At 39.6% G+C, this 20,500-nt stretch overlaps 3 protein-coding genes across 3 annotated transcripts; 2 read left to right on the forward strand and 1 right to left on the reverse strand.

The window, feature by feature from the left end:
• The first annotated feature begins 898 nt into the window (after nt 1–898).
• LOC131327023 (probable glutathione S-transferase) lies at nt 899–2,869 on the forward strand. Its single transcript, XM_058359987.1, has 2 exons — nt 899–1,302; nt 1,715–2,869. The coding sequence occupies exons 1-2, from the start codon at nt 991–993 to the stop codon at nt 2,057–2,059; spliced, it is 657 nt and encodes a 218-aa protein (XP_058215970.1). The 5' UTR covers nt 899–990; the 3' UTR covers nt 2,060–2,869.
• LOC131327024 (universal stress protein PHOS32) lies at nt 2,609–5,428 on the reverse strand. Its single transcript, XM_058359988.1, has 4 exons — nt 5,129–5,428; nt 4,766–4,875; nt 4,010–4,128; nt 2,609–3,021 (listed from the first exon to the last, which is right to left on the reverse strand). Exons 1-4 carry the CDS (start codon nt 5,301–5,303, stop codon nt 2,931–2,933), a joined length of 495 nt encoding a protein of 164 aa, XP_058215971.1. The 5' UTR covers nt 5,304–5,428; the 3' UTR covers nt 2,609–2,930.
• Nucleotides 5,429–12,828: 7,400 nt separating this feature from the next.
• LOC131327899 (uncharacterized) lies at nt 12,829–16,855 on the forward strand. Its single transcript, XM_058361020.1, has 2 exons — nt 12,829–15,686; nt 16,252–16,855. Exons 1-2 carry the CDS (start codon nt 12,829–12,831, stop codon nt 16,256–16,258), a joined length of 2,865 nt encoding a protein of 954 aa, XP_058217003.1. The 3' UTR covers nt 16,259–16,855.
• Nucleotides 16,856–20,500: the final 3,645 nt, after the last annotated feature.

The following is a 20,500-nucleotide window of genomic DNA, read 5'->3' on the forward strand; positions in this document are numbered from 1 at the left end:
TTGTAAGTACTTTATTTATTTAAGAGGCACCCATTGGTGTTCTATTTGTAACTGTTTTGTGTTGGTTGGGAAGAGGCGTAGGATGGGGCAAAGTATAAATTGCAAGTGGTCGTGGCATTTGTGGAAAACAAAAAGTAGAAAACACCTTCGTACATTTAAAAGAAGTAGTGTATAGATAAAGGCAACAAAATGATTCACAAAATTCCTCAAATGTTTTTATGTGTGCTTTCGACAAATTTTCTGAGCAGATTTTGAGATGTCAACTTTTAAATAGTTGCCGGCAATATTCGTCAAAACTTCTTACCAACATTATGGGATTATCGGGATTTCTAGAAGCTGAAAACAATCTACAATTTGGTTTTGGAGAAGCTCAGTTTGTGAAACTTTTGGAGTCGAATTTTGAAGGAATTTAAAATTTGATTTTTACCTTTTGCAGCAAACACTACTAGCTTTTACTACAGCTTAACCATGATTCCACGATGATAGCAAATATGTTCAAAATCTAAACTCCGAGATTTAAAGCAAAATCTAAAGCTACAATCTAAAATCTAGTTTCGGAGCTATTGCAAACACCCTACATCTTTAACCGGTTCTTTTTACCCAATTTGGGGCTTTCTTGACACTTAGGATGTAGTGGAACTATCAAAGCATCTAATTAAGCTCAAGCATTATCTATAGCAAGTTCTTCAAAAGCAACACAATGCAAAATTATTCTTGAAATCAATAGAGAAAAAATCAAAGATGAGAATCGATGACAAGGGTATTAAGACTACTTGCCGTTTAATATTCTATCCAAGTCTATAATTTTCCAACCACCCACTAGAGATATTTGACTACTTACTTCATTTCTATTTTTTTACTGATATTTGACAAATTTGCACACCAATCTTGGTGGCCAAGAAACTCCTCATAAATAGCCACCAAATGCAGAAAGAAAAATAACCTCAAAAATAACACTATAACTCTTCACAAGAGCAAAGAATTCTTCAAATGGCAGAGGAAGTAAAGTTGTTAGGAGTTTGGGCAAGCCCTTTCAGTTGCAGAGTTGAGACAGCTCTGAAACTAAAGGGCATCAAATATGAATTCATTGAAGAAGATCTAGCTAACAAGAGCCCTCTACTTCTCGAGTCCAACCCTGTCCACAAGAAGATCCCTGTGCTCTTGCACAATGGAAAGCCGGTTGCCGAGTCAATTGTCATTCTCGAGTACATTGAGCAGACATGGAAAGTAAATCCCATCCTGCCTGAAGATCCTTACGAAAGAGCCATGGCTCGTTTCTGGGCTAAGTTCATCGATGAGCAGGTATGTCATTATTTCGGTTTCCTCTAAGTTAGAATCACCGTAGAGGCTTTTCTGCTTTTAATAGTTTTCACTCTCTCTGTTGTGAGCGTAAACAAACCGTTGAACCACGTCTATCTTGTGCTTTTTTTGTTCTATGTTGTTGTTTCACTTTCTTTGTTGTCGGTATGGATCGGTATCATCTTGCTAATGTATATAAATGTTCACTAACACAATTCTCTCTGACAAAATTCTAGTCTCAAGTCATTTTCCTATAAATTAAGATAGATCTGAAAAGCTAGAATGGAATAAAATTCTTCTACTGCAAAAGGTGAAGCCTATAGCTCAAATTGTATAATGAGTCGTGATATTGAGCTCAAGCACTCCCATCACTCTGATGCATATATTCATTTAAAATTTCTTCTGTGGTGAATAGTGCTTGCTTGCAGTACGGAAGGCATGCGCAAGAAAAGGCAAGGAACAAGAGCAGGCCAAGGAAGAAGCTATTGATCTCCTGAAAACCCTAGAAGGCCAGCTTAAGGATAAAAGGTTTTTCAGGGGAGACACGATCGGTCTGGTGGACACTGTCGCGATTGTCACTTGGTATTGGGTTCAAGTAATCCAGGAGGCAATGGGACTGGAGTTGTTGACAGAAGAGAGGTTTCCAGTATTGTTCAGATGGGGTGATGACTGTGCCAATTGCAGTGGAATCAAAGAAAGTTTGCCTCCCAGAGATGAGCTACTCGCCCTCATCAAAGATCGATACATGCCAAGCGATTAGAACAATGATTTAAGCTGTTTGTCGATGTAATTCTAAACAAATTTGAATAACTCTGCAGTCTCCAATTGCAGAGCACCATGTTCTTGTGATGCATAGCTAGTTCTTGTGTCCATGTTTCTGTTATTTGATCTCAAATTTACCTTGTTTTACCACACCAAAAGACAAAAAAGAAAGGGAAAATATATAGAAACATACCCTAATCTATGTTGATCAGATCTTCGATAGCATTTATCGGCAAGCATAGAGTAGGCCTTTTTTTAGGCCGTTTTCCCCTAAATTTTATCATTTGAATTTTGCTAGTCGTCGTCAATTTTAGTTGGTTTTTTGTCGAATTTTATGGAGTAAATACTCGTTCTGGTAAGAGGGAGAGAGAGAGAAAAAAAACTCACTCAAGGCGAAAAAGGTTTAGAAAGACCGTTTTTGTTCATCTTTTTTGACTTTCTTCAACTTCGGTCTAAACAACGCATTCCTCTCATTGAGACAAATAATTAATCTAAAATTTTCAGCAAAACATTAACAAAAAATAACATGACATTGAACACACTAAAATAACTTAGAAACAAACCAAATTCTTTTCTCTTTCTTCCCTTTTTTCCAAATATTAGAGTACCAAGTTCGGGGCATGTATCATCCGTTGAAGAAACAAACTACAGAATTTATAAATAGAGAAACTCCAATTATTACTTACTACAGAAAAGGAAAATGACTAGTAAGTGTAGATTACTGGGGATGAGTTTGATGAAGCCGAGCCAGGATCTTCTATGCCGAAAACTCTTGTGTCTCTGTGTTGACAGCCGAAAACCCCCCAGCTCGGCACAGAAACGGAGGATTTCGGGACAGAAGAGATCGGCACCCTGATGAAGCCTAGAGATCAGAGCTTGCGAAGATCTGGGTCCTTGACTATAGTTACAGGGCAGAGTACAGTGGTCATCACATAATTGGTCACGCTCCCCAATAGTATCCTGCACCCATTACAAGCACCAATGAATAATGTATGAGAGGACCAATGCATTCTTATCTGAAATGCAAATTTTTTACGAAATATTCAACATTTTTTTTCACTGAAAATTGCTGAAAATATTTTCCCAGAGCAATAATTTATTACTCATTGGAAGGGTTATCTCCAGTTTTGGAAAGAACTAGACCGGCTCATTCTAGGCTTTTTTGTGGATCACATGCATCCCTAATTCATTTTGAAGATCGGAGTCGTTTCGGTTTTTTAGACCGGGTGAAGACGATTATTTATGCCAAAATTGATGTCGATGCCAACATTTATATTGATCGGGTTCCATTGACATGACTTTGAGGCGCATTTGTCTTGAAAAAAAACCCTATGACAAACTGGATCAAAACTTTTTCGTTTAGCGTAAATAGGAATTCAATCATTCATTTTATGATTTCTGATTAATGATTTTTTTTTGCATGATAAAATTTCTTGATAATCTCTGCAATCTGATAAACAAAAATGAGTCAAGAATGAGAATCATTGAATCAATAACACGAATCTTCTCAGCAAAACAAAAAAATCAATAACACGAAACTGGACAGTCTCCTCCAAAACTAGAGAGGATCTTGTTCCTATCATCTCTACCGAAAATGGGCTATTTTTCCTTCAAAAATTTAAAAAAAAAAAATCTTAGAATAAGTTATCTGATTCATTTTACTATTTTTGATCAATGATATTCTTTGCATGGCTTGGCAGTCTCTGCAATATGAACAGATCTAATCATCAAAATGAGACAAGGATGAGACTCAATAACACAAAACCAGACAGTCTTCAAAACTCGAGAGGATCTTGTTCCTATTCATTTGTACTGTAACAGAGACGATACTCCGAATTCGAAAATGGGCTATTTTCTTTATAAAAAAATAAAGTTTCAAAGCCAAATTGTTTTCTGTTTTAAGAACAGAAAATTAAAACTAAATCAAACATGAATGAGTTAAGAATACCTCTGGATTTTGCCAAGACCTCTGCTTCCCATGACCAGAGAGTCCAGCTTAAGGTCTTCCACTGCTTCACACAGCTTTTCTCTCGGATCACCCCAGTACAATTTCGTCACAATGGTCACCTAAATACACCCAATTACATTAGATAACACATTTATCGGTGTTTGGGAACCAATTATTTTCAAATTCTGATTCGTGGATTTTATTTATTGATTCTTAAATTATAATCAGCATCTGTGAAAATGTTTCGATGATAATATGCGAATTAGATTTTTCCAAAAAGATACTTCGAGAATCTATACTGAAAGTTCAAAAGTTCCATTGAAGATAAATTTTGAATTCTGCATTACGCAAGAATGCTTTCATTATAATATGTGAGGAAAAGCGAGGAAAAAGAAAGATCTGGGTTGTTTCACACTCGAATGTCGGTCATGAGATTTGGTGAGAAATAAAAATGATTTGAGATAAAAACTCATTTTTTATTCATTTCACATGATTTTTCCACCTCTTTTACTCATTCAAACAATCAATAGCGGCTTCTCTTTTTTCCTTTTTTTCTATTGATTTGATTAAAAAAAAAGGGGGTTGTTTTCTATTGACATGATTAAAAATACTACTTAGGTTCTTCTTGATTTGACACCAATTGCATTAAATTAGTGAAGCATTCGAGATAAAAAAAAAAAAGAGAAAAAACCAAAAGTGATCCAAAAAAATGCAAAAAGATACGTATTAGTAACAAAGTGGGGGCAAAGAAAGAACCTCTTTCTGCCTAGAAGCAGTGTCAAGCGTGTCCAGAACTTCCATATCTGTTTCCACATCGTACTTCTTCATGACCTCGGGTTCACGAAATTCCACCAATGGAATCAGAGCTACAACAGAAATAACATAAAATAACAAAACCCAGATCAGATTCCGTCAAATCAAACCAAATCCGACGAGAATAGAGGAAAAGGGCCGATTTTTCCCTATGATTTCCGAGTGCTTATTTTAAACAAATTAAGCGGCTCTGATGATTTGTGTGTGACCACGAAGTGGGTTTCACAAAACGCGGATGCATGATCAAATTTGGCGGGTAATTTGATCAGAAAGATGGAAAATGAAGAAGAGAGGAAGAAGACATACGAGAACCAGAGGCAGACCAGAGGCTGCTGCGGGACTCGCCCAGGGAGTGGGGCTTGATGTGGATTATGTACAGGGTATCCCCTTTGTCACTCAAATTGCTGATTGCCCATTCCAGTGCCCTTTTGCTGCTCTTTGAGAAATCCATCGCCACCCCTATTTTCCTGTCTTTCTCCATTCTCTCTCTCTCTCTCTCTCTCTCTCTGCTTCCTGCTGTCTTTTTATGGAGGCAGGAGGAGGAGAAACGAGGAAAAGTATTGCGTGGAAACAGCGTACGCTTAAAGTGCGTAAGTATTTGGCAATCTCGTAACGAATATTGGGTTTTTCTGGATTGGAATCACGTGACTAGCAGGTACTTCTTCCATTCCATTTTGAGAGTCCATAACAAAAAATTGTGTCATTTTTCAAATTAAAAAATCAAACTTCTATGTATAATTTTTAAAATTTTTTCACACCAAATTAAAGTACTAATCGAGATCTTTACTATGATGCAAAAAAATTTAAAAATTTATGTATGAAATTAGTTAATTTTTTAATTTGGAACATAACAAGAGAGAAAGTATGGAACTCTCAATATGGAACGAGAGTAGTAGTTTGGCCATTTCCTTAAAGTTCAGTTTGGTCAATTGTTTTTGTTATTGTGGGTACGCTTGGAACGCACAAAAACGATCTGAATCTTTTATTTTGTCTTCTTTGCTGAGGAGCTTATTCCGTAAAAAAATTAACTTGGTTGGCAATCGATGAGTATAAGAAAAAACTATTGTTTGTTAAACAAAAAACGATCAGCGCAAACATATAACGCTTAATTCAATAAATTTTCTTTCACCAATGTGATTTGTTCACTTGCTTATAGAGAGTCGATCAAGTTAATTTTTGACATGAATATCTTTATGGACAAGAACTATGAGATGAACCATTTGAATTGGCATAAGAAGGACTTTTATAACGACTCAAACGGAACTAGACTGATTAAAACTGAGAGGGAGAAGAGTCCCGTTTCCTTTGCTTTGGAAATGTCTTTGGATGCTTTCCCGAGTAAGAAAGTTGCGACCCGGATCTCCACCTGGATCCGGGGATTTCGGGTTGGTGCAGGGACGAATTTAAAGAATGTTATTTAGTGGAGGTACCTTATTAATTATGTGGTGAAAATTTATTTTTCTACTTAACCACAATAACATCATATACAATTAAGGTATGCATTACAAACTACAGAAATATATAACACATACTTTTGCATAAATTATGTAAAAATGAGTACAAAATCTCAGGAGAAAACTTTGAAACAAAACATCTTGATAAGTGATAACGCGCATGTTTCGTTACGCGTGGCAAAAAAAATGAATGCTGTTTTATGGAGTTTTATTCACCCTCAAATTATTACTAGTATACATACGGAACAGTGGTGCTACAGTCCCGACAGGAGGATTTCCAATCGGAATCCCGACGCCCTGTCGGGCACACTCCGGCCAACGGACAGCCGATTCGAGCCGTCCAAAAATTCTAAAAAAAAAACCGAGTGGGTTTGTGCTAGAATAAATGGCATCCGACATGTCTAAATAGCCGATCCAAGCACTCCATTTTTTACTGATCCAAACACTCCATTTTTGGCCGATCCAAACACAAAAATGGATTGTTTGGATTGGCCATCTACACAAGTCGGATGCTGTTTATTCTCTCATAAGCCCAATCGGATTTTTTTTTTAGAATTTTTGGACGGCTCGGATCGGCCGTCTGGTGGCCGGAATGTGCCCGGTGGGGCGTCGGGATTCCGATTGGGATTTTTGGTCGGGAAGCTTAGACTTTCTGCATATGGAAAGAGAACGAACTTTGTTTAATTCAATCAGTTCTAAGGCTTGGTTCCGCTAAGATTTTTGGAGTTTTTTCTTGTTTTGTCCTTATTCAAAAAAAAATCGGTAGTTTTGCACTTAACTTTTTGAATTATTGATTCGTCTCGACAAAAAAAATTATGACTTTTACCCAAATATTTTTGGAAATATCTAAGATAAAGCCCAAAAACCCAAAAACGTGAATTTTGGGCTGTTTTTTGAATATTTTTCAAAAATATTTGGGTAAAAATCATAATTTTTTACTTTTTCGATTCCTCGTTTCGAGACAAATCAATAATTCACAAAAATTAGACGCAAAATTAACAAAAAGTGAAAAAAAAAATTGGACAATGACAAAAAAAAAAAAAAAAAAACCCAAAAATCTTAACGGAACTTAGCATAATACTACTAATATTCACTCATGTTATTTTGGGCAGAGGATGCAAGAAGCCTCTTCGCAGCTTCCTTTGTCCCTGTCAATACTCATCCCCATTATCCATCCAACCGCTCCCAGGCGCCCAGCTAGCAGATGGAAGAACTCGACAAGGAAAGAAAAAGTAGAAAAAGAAAAGTATACCGATAAAATTGGTAAGACAGAGTGAGAAGCCTCAAAATGAGACTTCTCACCATCTTTTAATTGGATAAGAGTCAATCCATTTGTAAACTTCCATGTGCAAATTATATACATCACACCAAACGAGTTGATTTTTAAAACTTGATGATCACATCACATTTGTCCTAGGAGAGATTTTTATAGTAATAGTCAGAGTTTCATAGTCTATTTCCCACAATAACAAGTATAATTCGTACAAATGGATAGAATTTGTGATTGACTTGAATTTCTTGTAGGAATTTTATTTATTTTTTTATTTTTAGAACCCAATTTTGACTGTCAATTATTGTTACGTGAGAGATGTTAAATGAGAGATATAAGAGGATCTTGATTCCAAGGAAAGAAGGTCTTCCTTTCCTATCACAAAAATCCCTGGACGAATCATACTCGTCTACGAAATCTGAATCAAAAATTTGGCTGAATCGATCAATCACTAAGACCATGTTCATTTTGGAATTTTCGCGCACAATTTCCAATAAAAATTTTCTCAATTATTATGCTCATTTCTCTATCTATCTCTCTCTACTCATTACCAAAAATTTCACAACATGGTTTTACTTACCGGTCCTGATTGAGCTAGCTTTCTACATGTGAGATGTAAACATTATTTTGTATTACTAAATGACCAACTCCAATCATTTGTCTGAGACACGAGGTAGGCTCGCACATAACACATGCACATTTGTGATACCCAAAAACATTGCACCCATATAGGAGTAATTCGCTAATGATATTGGTACCAACCATTTTTTATCCCGAAATCGTACCGATCAGCTCGTCGGGCCCACTCCGGCCACCGGACGGCCAATTCAAGCCATCCAAAAATTCTATAAAAAAAACGAGGGGGTCCGCGCGAGAATCAACGGCATCCGACGCGTGTAAGGTGCTCGATCTAAACACCCCATTTCGTATATATAAGTACCCCCCTCGTTTTTTTTTTTTTAGAATTTTTGGACGGCTCGGATCGTCCGTCCGGTGGCCAGAGTGAGCCCAGCGAGCCGATCGGTGCGATTTCGGAATAAAAATGGTCGGTACCAATAGTGGAACTCAGGAGTAATTACTGAAACAAAATATCACAAAACCTTCCAACTAAAACCATTGAAAAATCATGAGAGGACACAGCATGCCTAGGGGATTTGCATTTGACATTTGCTGGGCTTCCCTCTTCCTTGGGCTTAGCATTTGAGTTGTATTTGCCTGGGAACTGGGAAGTCACACTTCTGTAGTACAGTAGTATTTTATTTTCACCTACAATTTTGGCTATGCGAAAAGAGGGAGATTCGGAAACCGGGGGAACCAGGGGCGGAGCTTTCAGGAGGAGGTAGCACGGGTCACCCCCAGATCCTAACCTCCCGTTAAAAAATTATTGTTGCATGAATAATCTAATCCCAACGTCAGTTTTTTGTTTTCGGACCATCCATATAATAAATATCGTGACCTCTTTTTCTTATGTTTTTGGGTGGAAAACAAATAAATAATCCTATCATGAGAGAGATGTGTGGAATGAAATTATTTCCGTTTGACCAAAAAAAAAAGCCCGAAAACAAGTGGGCTTAGGCTTGGTCACAGTCAGCCCAACCTCAAGTGCCCTAATCAATATGAAATCCAGTTATTCTCTTATCTTATGATTTGTAGAATAAAAACTCTTTTGTATAGAGCCAAAAATGCATATATCAACAACTACGGCACAAAATGGTTCTTTTCTAATTACGTGTTCAAATTTACTTCTGCGCGATTTCTTTTTACGGAGATTGGGATGATCATATACATCTATTTAAAATAGATGATGTAAGTATTAATCAAACATCACATGATACAGAGGTTTTACATTTCACCAACGAAATGGAGAAATCGCGAATCCTTTCGGAGGTCGCAATTTTTTTTAAACCTTTTCCGACGTTTTGGCATGATCAAATTCATTTGAAACGGACTCTTCTGGGTAATTTGATTATGCGATATGGATTATCTATCTCCGAACCTTTTTAAGAGCCCTCTTGGTTCAGGTCATTTTGGGACAAGCGGAGCATTTTTTATGAAGAGAAAGCAACCGACTCATGCGGTAGAACGGTAAATATCCAGTGCCGTGTTTGGTAGAGAGAAATTGATGACCTGGTAGTAAATTTGCCATTACTATTCAATTGGGCTAGGCTGCGATACTGGGCTTAACAAATAATTTAAGTTTGCCTCCTTCAATTTTTTCTGGGGTACAACAGAAAATTTATTTGTCTTCTACATCTGACATAGATGACATGTTACATATTTATTTTGCCTGCAAATAACGACTGGGGCACAAATTTTGGTGTGCAAATTTACATCTATGCACGAGCGAACATCGTTAAAAAGGATTTAGCTTCTCTACAGGTTGAGTTTGGACTGCTCTATAGTTCATGCAATCTCGGCCACCAAAAATATTTTTAACGGTTTAGAATTACTAGTATTAGTACTCTCTTATCGGCACGAGTCAATTCTTACCTGTCATAGTTATAACAGATTTAAATCATGAAAATGACCAGATGGGTGGCCAAAATGCGACTGCTTTCTGACATCCGGATTCGAACCACAGAGAAGCTGGGTCCATATGGAAAGTGCCCATATCACGTCATTTTTGTTCTAATTTCATGCAAGGTTACGCAAGAATGATCGTTTTTTTACTATTCACGAAATTTCTCAGCTCGCAGACCTACGCAAGCCGAAAGCAAACACAAATACAGTCTTAACCCTTGAGTTTATTCTGGCCCAGTGCAAATGGGCTTGGCCTAAAATGGTAGCCAAGTTGTCAATCTATGTGCACCGATCAACATTCATCGTTCTCTCCACTGCTCTCAATCTTACCTTCCAATAGTGTTTTTGACGGTCTAGGTTTTAAAAGACTCTTCTAGGAAAGAGTTTAACTCGTTCGGAAGAATATATTTTTAACTCTTCTAGGAAAGAGTTTACCGAAAACAGACGGTAAGATATTGAGCGATGAATGTTGCGCGGTGGGCGTAGGCGCATAGCTCCGCTGTTATGAAAGACTGAAATACGAAGGAAGAATGGTACGGATTCCGAAAACAAAAATGCTAAAGACACACAAGCTTATACAAACAATTCACCCACACTAGAAAGGAGTCCACCAAATTTACTACAAACACACTGAGTGAGTTTGTATGTTTGTGTGTGATTGTAGAATTATTTGGGAAACCACACGTAAAGGGAGAATTTAATCAGCTGCTTTTGTACACTTCCCCTTTGTTTTTTGATTTTTTTCCTCTTTTGATCATCTACTTCGCCTTAGGCTGCTCTCATTCGTTGTTTGCAAACAACGTACTACACTTTGATTGCATTGCGTTCCATAACTTCATTCATTGATAATAGTTTTCCTTTTTCTTTTTTTATAATTCAATTTTTTTTTTTTTTGAACGAACTCAAAAAATTTCATTACTCAAAATCCGCCCAAAGGGCAACAAACCCCAAATCGAAGCCCATCGATGGGAACAAACCCATGATAATCGGGTTATCCATATGGATTGGATAGGAATACTTTGAGTACAAAAAGACCCTACCCAAAGAGAGTAGAGAAAGTTCCACACAAGGAGCCGACGCAAAAGCAAATGGAGAAGAAGAAGACAGCTGTAATTTGATGCGCCTCACCATCCTCTTCGATTCTCTGAACAACTTACTACGAGAACAAAAACACCCACAAAGGGTAGCAAAAGTTGACAGAACAAAAACTAAAAGTAAGAAAAAACAACCTCCGTAAGCTGGAAATGAAGCCGGAGCCTGCCACTTATTCGCCAAAGGAAGAGCCGAACCACCCTAGCTACACCACAACGCCCAATCAGACCCAAACCAGAGCCTTGGAGGCGGAGGTGGAAGAGGGGATGAGGGTTTAAGAGGGGAAATGGTGGAGGAGGTTTATTTGGAGCTTAGGAAGGAGGAGGTGGACCTAGAGCGGAGGAAGGAGGGATACGGGTGGAGGAGGCACAAGAAGGTGGAACTGGAGCGGAGGGGAAGAAACAGGCAAAAAAGAGGGATGAGAGGGGGCGATATGGTGAAGGAGGGTGGTCGGCTGGAGAGGAGAGGGGGAGGTGAGAGGCGGCAGCCCCACCCCCAAACTAATTTTGGAGCTAACCTCACCGTCCACTTACGATGGTCCAATTAAAGTTGTCTCATCTAAAAGATTACAAATCTAACAACTTAGAAACAAACAAATCCCTAAGTCCCTGTCTTTTATCGTTAGGCCAACCGAGTATTGTTGGGAATCGGGAACCTTTAGTAAGCAATCTTGTAGTGCCCCTGTAGTGTGCAATTTGAGCCGCTCATCTCTACAATTAATAGTTCAAATATGTTTGTTATTTTTTACCTGTAAAAATTAACAATAAATCTAAAGTCTGAACTATCGGTCGGAGAAACAGACAGTCCAAACGATCACTACACCCCCCGCAGTTACTTGTTCACTGCAAGGTCACGGGATCGGTGTTGTTGCCAAAATATCTCAATCAGGATTCCGGACCCACCCGTCGGGCAAAGTGGCCCCCACCTGTTTACACCATAATTTAGTATTTAGTATATTATAATCGATTGGGTCAGAATGTTACACGTGTCAACGCATTTTAGACCGATTGATATAATGCAAATGCAATATGAAGCCTGTTAAGGAAAATGGACTGATCAAACGGTTGATATTCGACTGGACACGTGTCAGAATTTTGTATCACATGCGGATCGTGAGTCAGACGGTTAATGCAAGCAGGCAGTTGAAATAATTACAACGTTGGAAACATGTGAGATCATGGAGAAGTAACCGCCTCATACAGATAGTGGAGCAAGAATAGGGAGCATGGAGCCAACTAATTCAAATCGAAGGAGGGAAGTCCGTATGATTTGAATTTCAAGTCGACAACAGCCTATAAATACAAGAAAGGAAGATATTTAGAGCCCCCAATCAATCGCCCAAAGGCTTCTACTTTTATCTGTACTTTACATTTCTTGCTCTAGGAGTAGCTTGTAATTTAACCGTCTGTTCGATTGTGTTCTCATAGTCGATTTGACTTCTACACCGAGGGATAATAAAGTCCATTTTGTTGTTCTTCTTCCATCTCCATTCACTTCATTAAGTTTGCTTCCAGAGAAGTCCTGAAATACGGCAAGGAACCAAACTCCACCACCACAAACACCCACATTTCCAGCACACTTAGCAATCTCTAGTCGATTAGTCGACTATCAGTAAAATAGACAAACAATTTTGGCGCTAGAGGAAGGGCATCATTACTAATTTGGAAGTAATGGCACCAGCGACAAGGAAACAAGGCGACCGACCTGCAGAGCCTCAGAATGAAGGCCTAGAAAGCCAAACTGACGTGGCGCATCCTGAACAAAGGGTGCCAGAAAATAGCCAAGGAAATGGCTTGAGCGCACCAACAAATATACAGGGCCTTTCCAGGCAGTTGGCACAAGTTTTGTCTAACCCAGAAGACGAAGCGGCACAGGAATTGATTACCCTATTGAGAAGGGTAGTTACGCCCCCATCTGTCATAGATGTGGATGCACATGGTGTAGTACATGAGCAACTGCAAACTGGAGATCTGCCTAGACAGTCACCTCAACAGGTATATACAAATCCAGCATTCGATTCAAATATGAATGTGCACAGTCGACCGTTTGTTGAAGCAACTGCTCTACGGTCCACAATCAAGCCAACTAGTTTTTACCAGAGTGTCCCATCTATATATGAAGTTGGTAACAGTAGTGGAAATGGTCAGAATCATGGTTTAAATTCTAGTCAAAGTCCTCAGGCTGGTTTCACAGGAGTCCGTGTCATGAATAATGGTCAACACATATACAATGCCGCACAAACTCTGCCAAATCATGGCAGTTATACTTATCATACTATGCCAGTAGGACCGAATAATGGAAATAGTGGTCAGTACGTTCACAATGTGCCAAACATTGGCAATGGGAACGGTCAGAATGGCCCTCTTGCACAACCTTATGTACCAAATGTCCTTAGAGCCCCAGATCCCATGAATATTAATAGGGCACAAATATTAGAAGTCATCCAAGATGTGTACGGACCAGGGCTACGCAGGGTGGAAAAACCCATGTTTAGAAAGCCTTACCCACATTGGGTTGACAATGTTCCTTTGCCAAGAGGGTATAAATTGCCTGAGCTTTCACTTTTTAGTGGTACAGAAAATCAGTCGACAATTGAACATGTAGGACGGTTTTGTCTACAGTTAGGAGAACTTGGCTCTGATGATGTTTTTAAGTTAAAATTATTCCCACATTCATTAACTAAAACAGCATTCACATGGTTCATAAGCCTGCCTGCAAATTCTATCCATACGTGGCAAGATATGGAAGAACAATTTCATGCTCAATATTTTAGACATGAACCAGAGGTCTCAATTGCCGACTTGGCTAAGTTAAAGCAGAAGCCAAATGAAACGGCAGAACAGTTTTTAACTAGATTTAAGAGATTAAGAAACCAATGTCATTGTAATGTGCCAGAGACCGAGATAGTTCGAATAGCTCAAGATGGTCTCGAGTTTAATTTTAAAAAGCAGTTTAATGGATCTAATTTCAAAGATCTGTTTGAGCTCTCCATGAGGGCATCTCAGTTTGAAGCTATTTTACAAGAAGAAGAGCTTTTGAGGAACACGTCTCTAGGAACATATTACCAAGATGTGGAAGGTGATATTGAGATTGATGTAGCGCAAGTCATTGGAAAGACCCCTATAATTTGTGACACTTTGGTTAAAACAGAAAAACCAATGAATATGCCTTCATCTCAACCCAATAGGCGTGGGGGGCAAGCAAATTATAGACAATATTCGTTTGATTTGGCACAAGCTGACCAAATATTTGATGAATTGTTGAAACAAAAATTTGTTACTTTGAGTCCTGGGCATATTATTCCTTCTGATAAGGATAGAAAAGGAAAAGAATATTGTAAATGGCACAATTCATTTAGGCATAATACTAACAACTGTGTTACATTCCGAAATTGTGTGCAGGACTTGATCCAGAAGGGACTGTTGCAGTATGCTAAAGGCGACAAGGATCCCATGGGAATTGAATCCAATCCTTTTCCCAAGATTGAAGTGAACATGGTGACGGCCGGCCTAGCCAAAAGGCTAGGTTCCAATGTGACGAAACAAAAGCAGGGGGAGGAGGATCACATGCAGACTGAAGAAGAGTCAGCAAAGTCTCATACCTCTAGATTCCCAAACGACTACCTCTGCATTAGGTGTGGGCATGAAGTCCAGTATGGGGAAGCAATTATAGCAGAAAAAGATCAGAGAAGTGCATTCTCCAAGTCCGGACTGAGGTTCAACACAATGGGAGGAAATGACCTTCAAATTTATGTGGGAGCCAAACTGATTTATGAAGGTATAGATCCGGGGCTCTTTAACAGAATAGAGTCAGAGCATTGCTATGGGCCAGATGATGGACCATTTTTATTCAGGGGACATCCAGTCGTGCCTGCAAGGCCTGGGGTGCCTTCTTGCCAAGATCTTGAGGCGGCGGGGTACCAATTTCCTAATCAGAGGAGATACCCTAGTCAAAGGGGTGTTGGTTTCAGAAGAGATACTGGACCACGAGGTAGAGGACCTTATGGACGTGGATGGCACCAACCTAGGATGGTAATGCCACCCAATAATGATCACGAGGAATGGAGCACGCTTAGCCATCCAAAGTTCCCAGCAGAGGGTTGGTACACTAAGGTATCCAGTTCACAGAAAAGAAGGCTTCAAAGGAAGTTTGCAGCCAGGGCTTATGGTGACCCATGGGACCATGTGTTCGAACCAAGAGAGAGATTGGAACCATCAAAGGTTCCAAACATGGTATGGACCCGGGATCAAGGAGAAACTAGTGGCCCAAAGCAGATAATTCAAAAGCATGGGGGGCAAGAGAGTAGTGCTACAGATCCTCCCCAGTCGACTGCCCAACTGAAGGGTAAAAAAGAATTGAAGCAGAGCTTAAAGAAGAAAATGGAGGAATTCCAGAAGCTCATGGAGGCAGATGATGATGATGATCTCTTTGACGAAGGGTCAGAACAGGAAGACCTGATCAAAGATGCGTCACCGTCTCCACAGAGATCTGCAACATTTGGAGAAAGCCTGGCCGCAATCCAATTCGGGTCAGTACCTATAAACTACCAGTGTAATATGATTTTAGTTCTGCCTAAGCAGTTTAAGGCAAAACCAAATCAGCCAATGAATTTGGCAGGCGATGTTGAGGATAATACCCAATCGATTGTAAAAATAATGGACAAAGAGAAGCATCCTCAGTCACAGCCCATTAATGTTGAGACGGATAAACATGGAAACAGTGTTGTAGTTCTTAGAACACCTGATGATGCCTCAATAAGGCATTTAAGACCACTGTATATTAAACTGCATATGAATGGCCAACCTATCTCGAAAGTGTTGGTCGACAATGGGGCAGTAGTTAATATTTTACCTGCTCGAATGCTCAAAGTTTTGAACAAAACCAATGATGACCTGATCCCAACAGAGGTTACAGTTGGCAATTTCGCTGGAGGGTGTTCTCCTGCTAAGGGGGTCATATCCTTACAACTACAGATTGGAAATAGGAAGATGAATGCAACGTTTTTCGTAATCGATTCTTCATCTAATTACAATGCCTTACTAGGCAGAGATTGGATCCATATAAATAGTTGTGTGCCGTCTTCTTTGCATCAGGCCTTGATCTTTCTAAAGCAAGAAGAAGCAGCGGGAATGGAGGTCTTTTGGGCAGACCGACATCCATTCAAAGCAGAGACTAACAACGTAGAAGCAGATCTCTACAACGAACATTTGTGGCCAACAAGAATAGAAGACTCAGAAGTCAGATCTAATCAAGTTGGAGTAACTGAGAGCCAATTCCTCAAATACATCAAGGAAGGGTTCCAGGAGCTGAGCAAAGATTTTATCAGGCCTAACATTATTTCAAGGCCTGCCAAGATTGATCAACAAGTTTTTAATGTTTAGAAACCTATTGAACACAGGGTGTGAAGATTTGGCTACTGTGAAAGCCACTTTTAAAAGGTTGTTTTCTTTTCTTGTTGACAGAAAATTGCAGGCAGATGAGCCTATTTCTTGTAATTGGGCTGAGTGTGTTTTTGATGATAGCCCTCTAAACATGAAAGAGTTAGGATTAGCAGACCTGAAACCAGCACCAGCTAAGCTAGATGATGACGGGGCCCAAGTAAAGGATCCCACAGAAGAAGTCAACTTGGGAACTCCAGAAGATCCTAAGATCACATATGTAAATGCTGCTTTGCCTATTGAAATAAAGGAAAAGTTTAAGTACTTGTTGCGTAAATTTAAAGATTGTTTTGCTTGGAGTTATGATGAAATGCCAGGTTTAGATAGGTCTTTAGTTGAACACAAAATACCTATAAAGGAGAACTACGTACCTTTTAAACAGGCACCAAGGAGAATGAAGGATGATGTCTTACCTCAAGTCAAAAAAGAAATGGAACGTTTATTTGAGGCAAAGTTTATTCGACCGGTCAAGTATGTTGAATGGGTCTCAAATGTTGTCCCAGTATTAAAGAAAAATGGGAAAGTTAGAGTATGCGTTGATTTTAGAGATCTTAATACCGCATCACCAAAGGATCAATATCCAATGCCTGTTGCTGATTTGCTAGTCGATGCAACAGTAGGGTACCAAATGCTGTCCTTCATGGATGGTAATGCTGGTTATAATCAAATATATATAGCTGAAGAAGATACGCATAAAACAGCGTTTAGATGTCCTGGATACATAGGGACGTTTGAATGGGTGGTCTTTACCCTTCTGTAAAAGACAGCAAATGGGAAAATGAGAATAGAAAGACTCGTGAAAAGTACGAACGAAATCAATAAGGGTAACAAAGATAAGAGTGTACCTTCAAAGCCAACCCTTTGTCACTAGAACTTTGCTTTTTGGTGAGCTTTCTTGTTGGTTGCTTTGTGGGAGTAGATGTTTCACTGACCTGTTTCTTAGGTCTACCAGTGGAAGGACTTCTGGAAACCTTTTGGCTCACACCTGATGTGATCTTGAGAGTTCGTGTCCGTGGCCTGGTTTCAGAGTCCTTAATCGATTCAGCTTTCCTTTTCCTGGTATTCCTACTGGGCACAGAGGATATGGGAACTGCTCCTGCATGAGGCACAATGGCCTTGGAGGGTTCATCAGGCAATCGAGCTGTTATCTCTGCTAAAGAAACAATATGATAAAGATTAGTAAAGTATGACTAATTGAACTAAAAACCAATGAATAAGCTGTGCTTACCAGCCTTATCTTGAAGGAATTTGTATTCAGGATCAAGCCTGTATAGGCAGTCTGAAAGTGAAGCACTGAAATAGAGGGCCCTCATAGTCGACCACCATTCATCAAAAGCAGGCAGGGTCGCTTTATTGATCTTGAAGTCAATAAACTGAAAGGCTTTGACACGTTGTTGAAAGTTGCTAACCATCAGAGATATCATCTGTGAGTCTTTGGCCTTAATGGTTGGCCTACTGGAGGCCATCTCAATGATGTTTGGGTGAACAAAAGGCATTGGAATGCCTTGTGCGAGGCCAAACTGCCTAGCATATTGACAAGGAGAGTAATTCTCGAAACCACAATTCCCAAAAGGAGTGTTATTCAGGGCAAAGCCCACTGGGATAAGTCTTGGAAGAAGAATGCTGGCCCAAAATAACCGTTTGGACTGAGTCATTTTCTCTACAAGTTGGGGAGAAGCTGGTGGAATGTCCTCAAAGCATGGCTTCAGTCTTTCTGATGCAAATTCGAATTTATCGAATGGACAGAACATAGGCCAATTCTTTTGGTTATTTTCATAAAAAAAGGTGAAATACCTTTGAAAGGAGGATTCCTCTGTTTGAGTGTGGAAGCCTAACAAATATTCAGCATAACTACGGCATGTTTGCAATGCCTCATCTGACCGAAGGGGGTTCTCCAGTTTAGGTTTTATTTGAGGGAAGTATGCATATAACCAAGCTTGAAAGATCCAGAAAGGACCACCACAAGAGTCCGCTATCTTTTTATCAACAAAGTAAAAAGGCCTTTATACAGAGATCCTAAAACAAAAGGGGCAAGGGCCAACCTCTTTACTTGGGCCATACAAACGGCTAGGTTAAGGTATTCTTTGGTAACCCTAAGCCCAGGGACTGCCATAAGAAATCGACAAATCCAGAAAAGGTAAAATGCAACCTTCTCATGAAAGCAAGGCGCTGAAGCTTTGGCTTTAAAGTGAGTCTTAAGCCATTTCGAATAGCTAACCCCAGACGATGGAACAACAAATGGGGGATCATATGGATCAGGAGAAAGCAGAGCATTTACCTCACGGCCTAACGAAGGAAGGCCAGTTAAATGAGAGATATCCAGGACTGTCGGAGATAGCAAGCCACAATGAAGAATTAGGGTATTGGATGATTTGGACCAAAAACACGCTGCAGCAGCCAAGAGTTCAGAATTCATGTCCAAGGGATATTGTGAGAGCTCAATTGTCTCACGGATTCCCATTGTTTTCCAATCCTCGAAAAGGAACTTCATCATGCGCCTTACCCAATCTACCCATCCCATTTCAACGGTGTAAGGCCAAGAACGAAGGCAGGTGTTCTTACCCCAGCCTAACCATTCCAGCGACGGAAGCTGAAGGAGAAGTGGATCACGTTCCCCCACTGGGTAGACTTCTGGAAAGCCATCCGGGAGAACTGATGAAAAAATTGGACCCAATATGCAGTGAGAACTGACATTATCGTCAGGAATCAGAACTTGAGTCTTCTGGTTTTGGCCAATCCCGTTTCGGTACGATTCAGGGAATCGGAAGGAATCCTCCGTCACTGACTCGGTGGCCGGATCTTCAACTGGGTCGCTGACGATCTGTAGTTTGGATTTCGGTGCCATTTGGGTTCGGAAGCTGTTCTAGGGTTCGAGAGCTGTTTCAACGTTCTGTGAGAAAAAGCACGATTCGTGCCCTAAATTTGAAGTACTCTGCCTTATATAGGTGGTGATTTGCTAAGCGAAATATTTACCAAAGTTAATATTTAACTCAGGTAAATAGGGGGGCATTGTTTACACCATAATTTAGTATTTAGTATATTATAATCGATTGGGTCAGAATGTTACACGTGTCAACGCATTTTAGACCGATTGATATAATGCAAATGCAATATGAAGCCTGTTAAGGAAAATGGACTGATCAAACGGTTGATATTCGACTGGACACGTGTCAGAATTTTGTATCACATGCGGATCGTGAGTCAGACGGTTAATGCAAGCAGGCAGTTGAAATAATTACAACGTTGGAAACATGTGAGATCATGGAGAAGTAACCGCCTCATACAGATAGTGGAGCAAGAATAGGGAGCATGGAGCCAACTAATTCAAATCGAAGGAGGGAAGTCCGTATGATTTGAATTTCAAGTCGACAACAGCCTATAAATACAAGAAAGGAAGATATTTAGAGCCCCCAATCAATCGCCCAAAGGCTTCTACTTTTATCTGTACTTTACATTTCTTGCTCTAGGAGTAGCTTGTAATTTAACCGTCTGTTCGATTGTGTTCTCATAGTCGATTTGACTTCTACACCGAGGGATAATAAAGTCCATTTTGTTGTTCTTCTTCCATCTCCATTCACTTCATTAAGTTTGCTTCCAGAGAAGTCCTGAAATACGGCAAGGAACCAAACTCCACCACCACAAACACCCACATTTCCAGACCACCTCCGTGAAGAATATTGAATGATGGTTCATTCAATTTTAGTGTAACGAGAATTAGAAATAGGACAACTAATTGGCAATTATTTGTGACAAAGCCGAGCCAAAATTTAAGGCTGCAGTAAATAAGGGTAGATGAAATCTGCAACTGCAATAATATGCTTATGTTTAGAGTGGGAGACAGATGGTCAACATTCTTCCATATAATCTGCTGGAACTCCGGTACACATTTTTATTTTTCCGACAT

The sequence above is a fragment of the Rhododendron vialii genome, chromosome 5a (assembly GCF_030253575.1).
Source record: "Rhododendron vialii isolate Sample 1 chromosome 5a, ASM3025357v1".
NCBI lineage: Eukaryota > Viridiplantae > Streptophyta > Magnoliopsida > Ericales > Ericaceae > Rhododendron > Rhododendron vialii.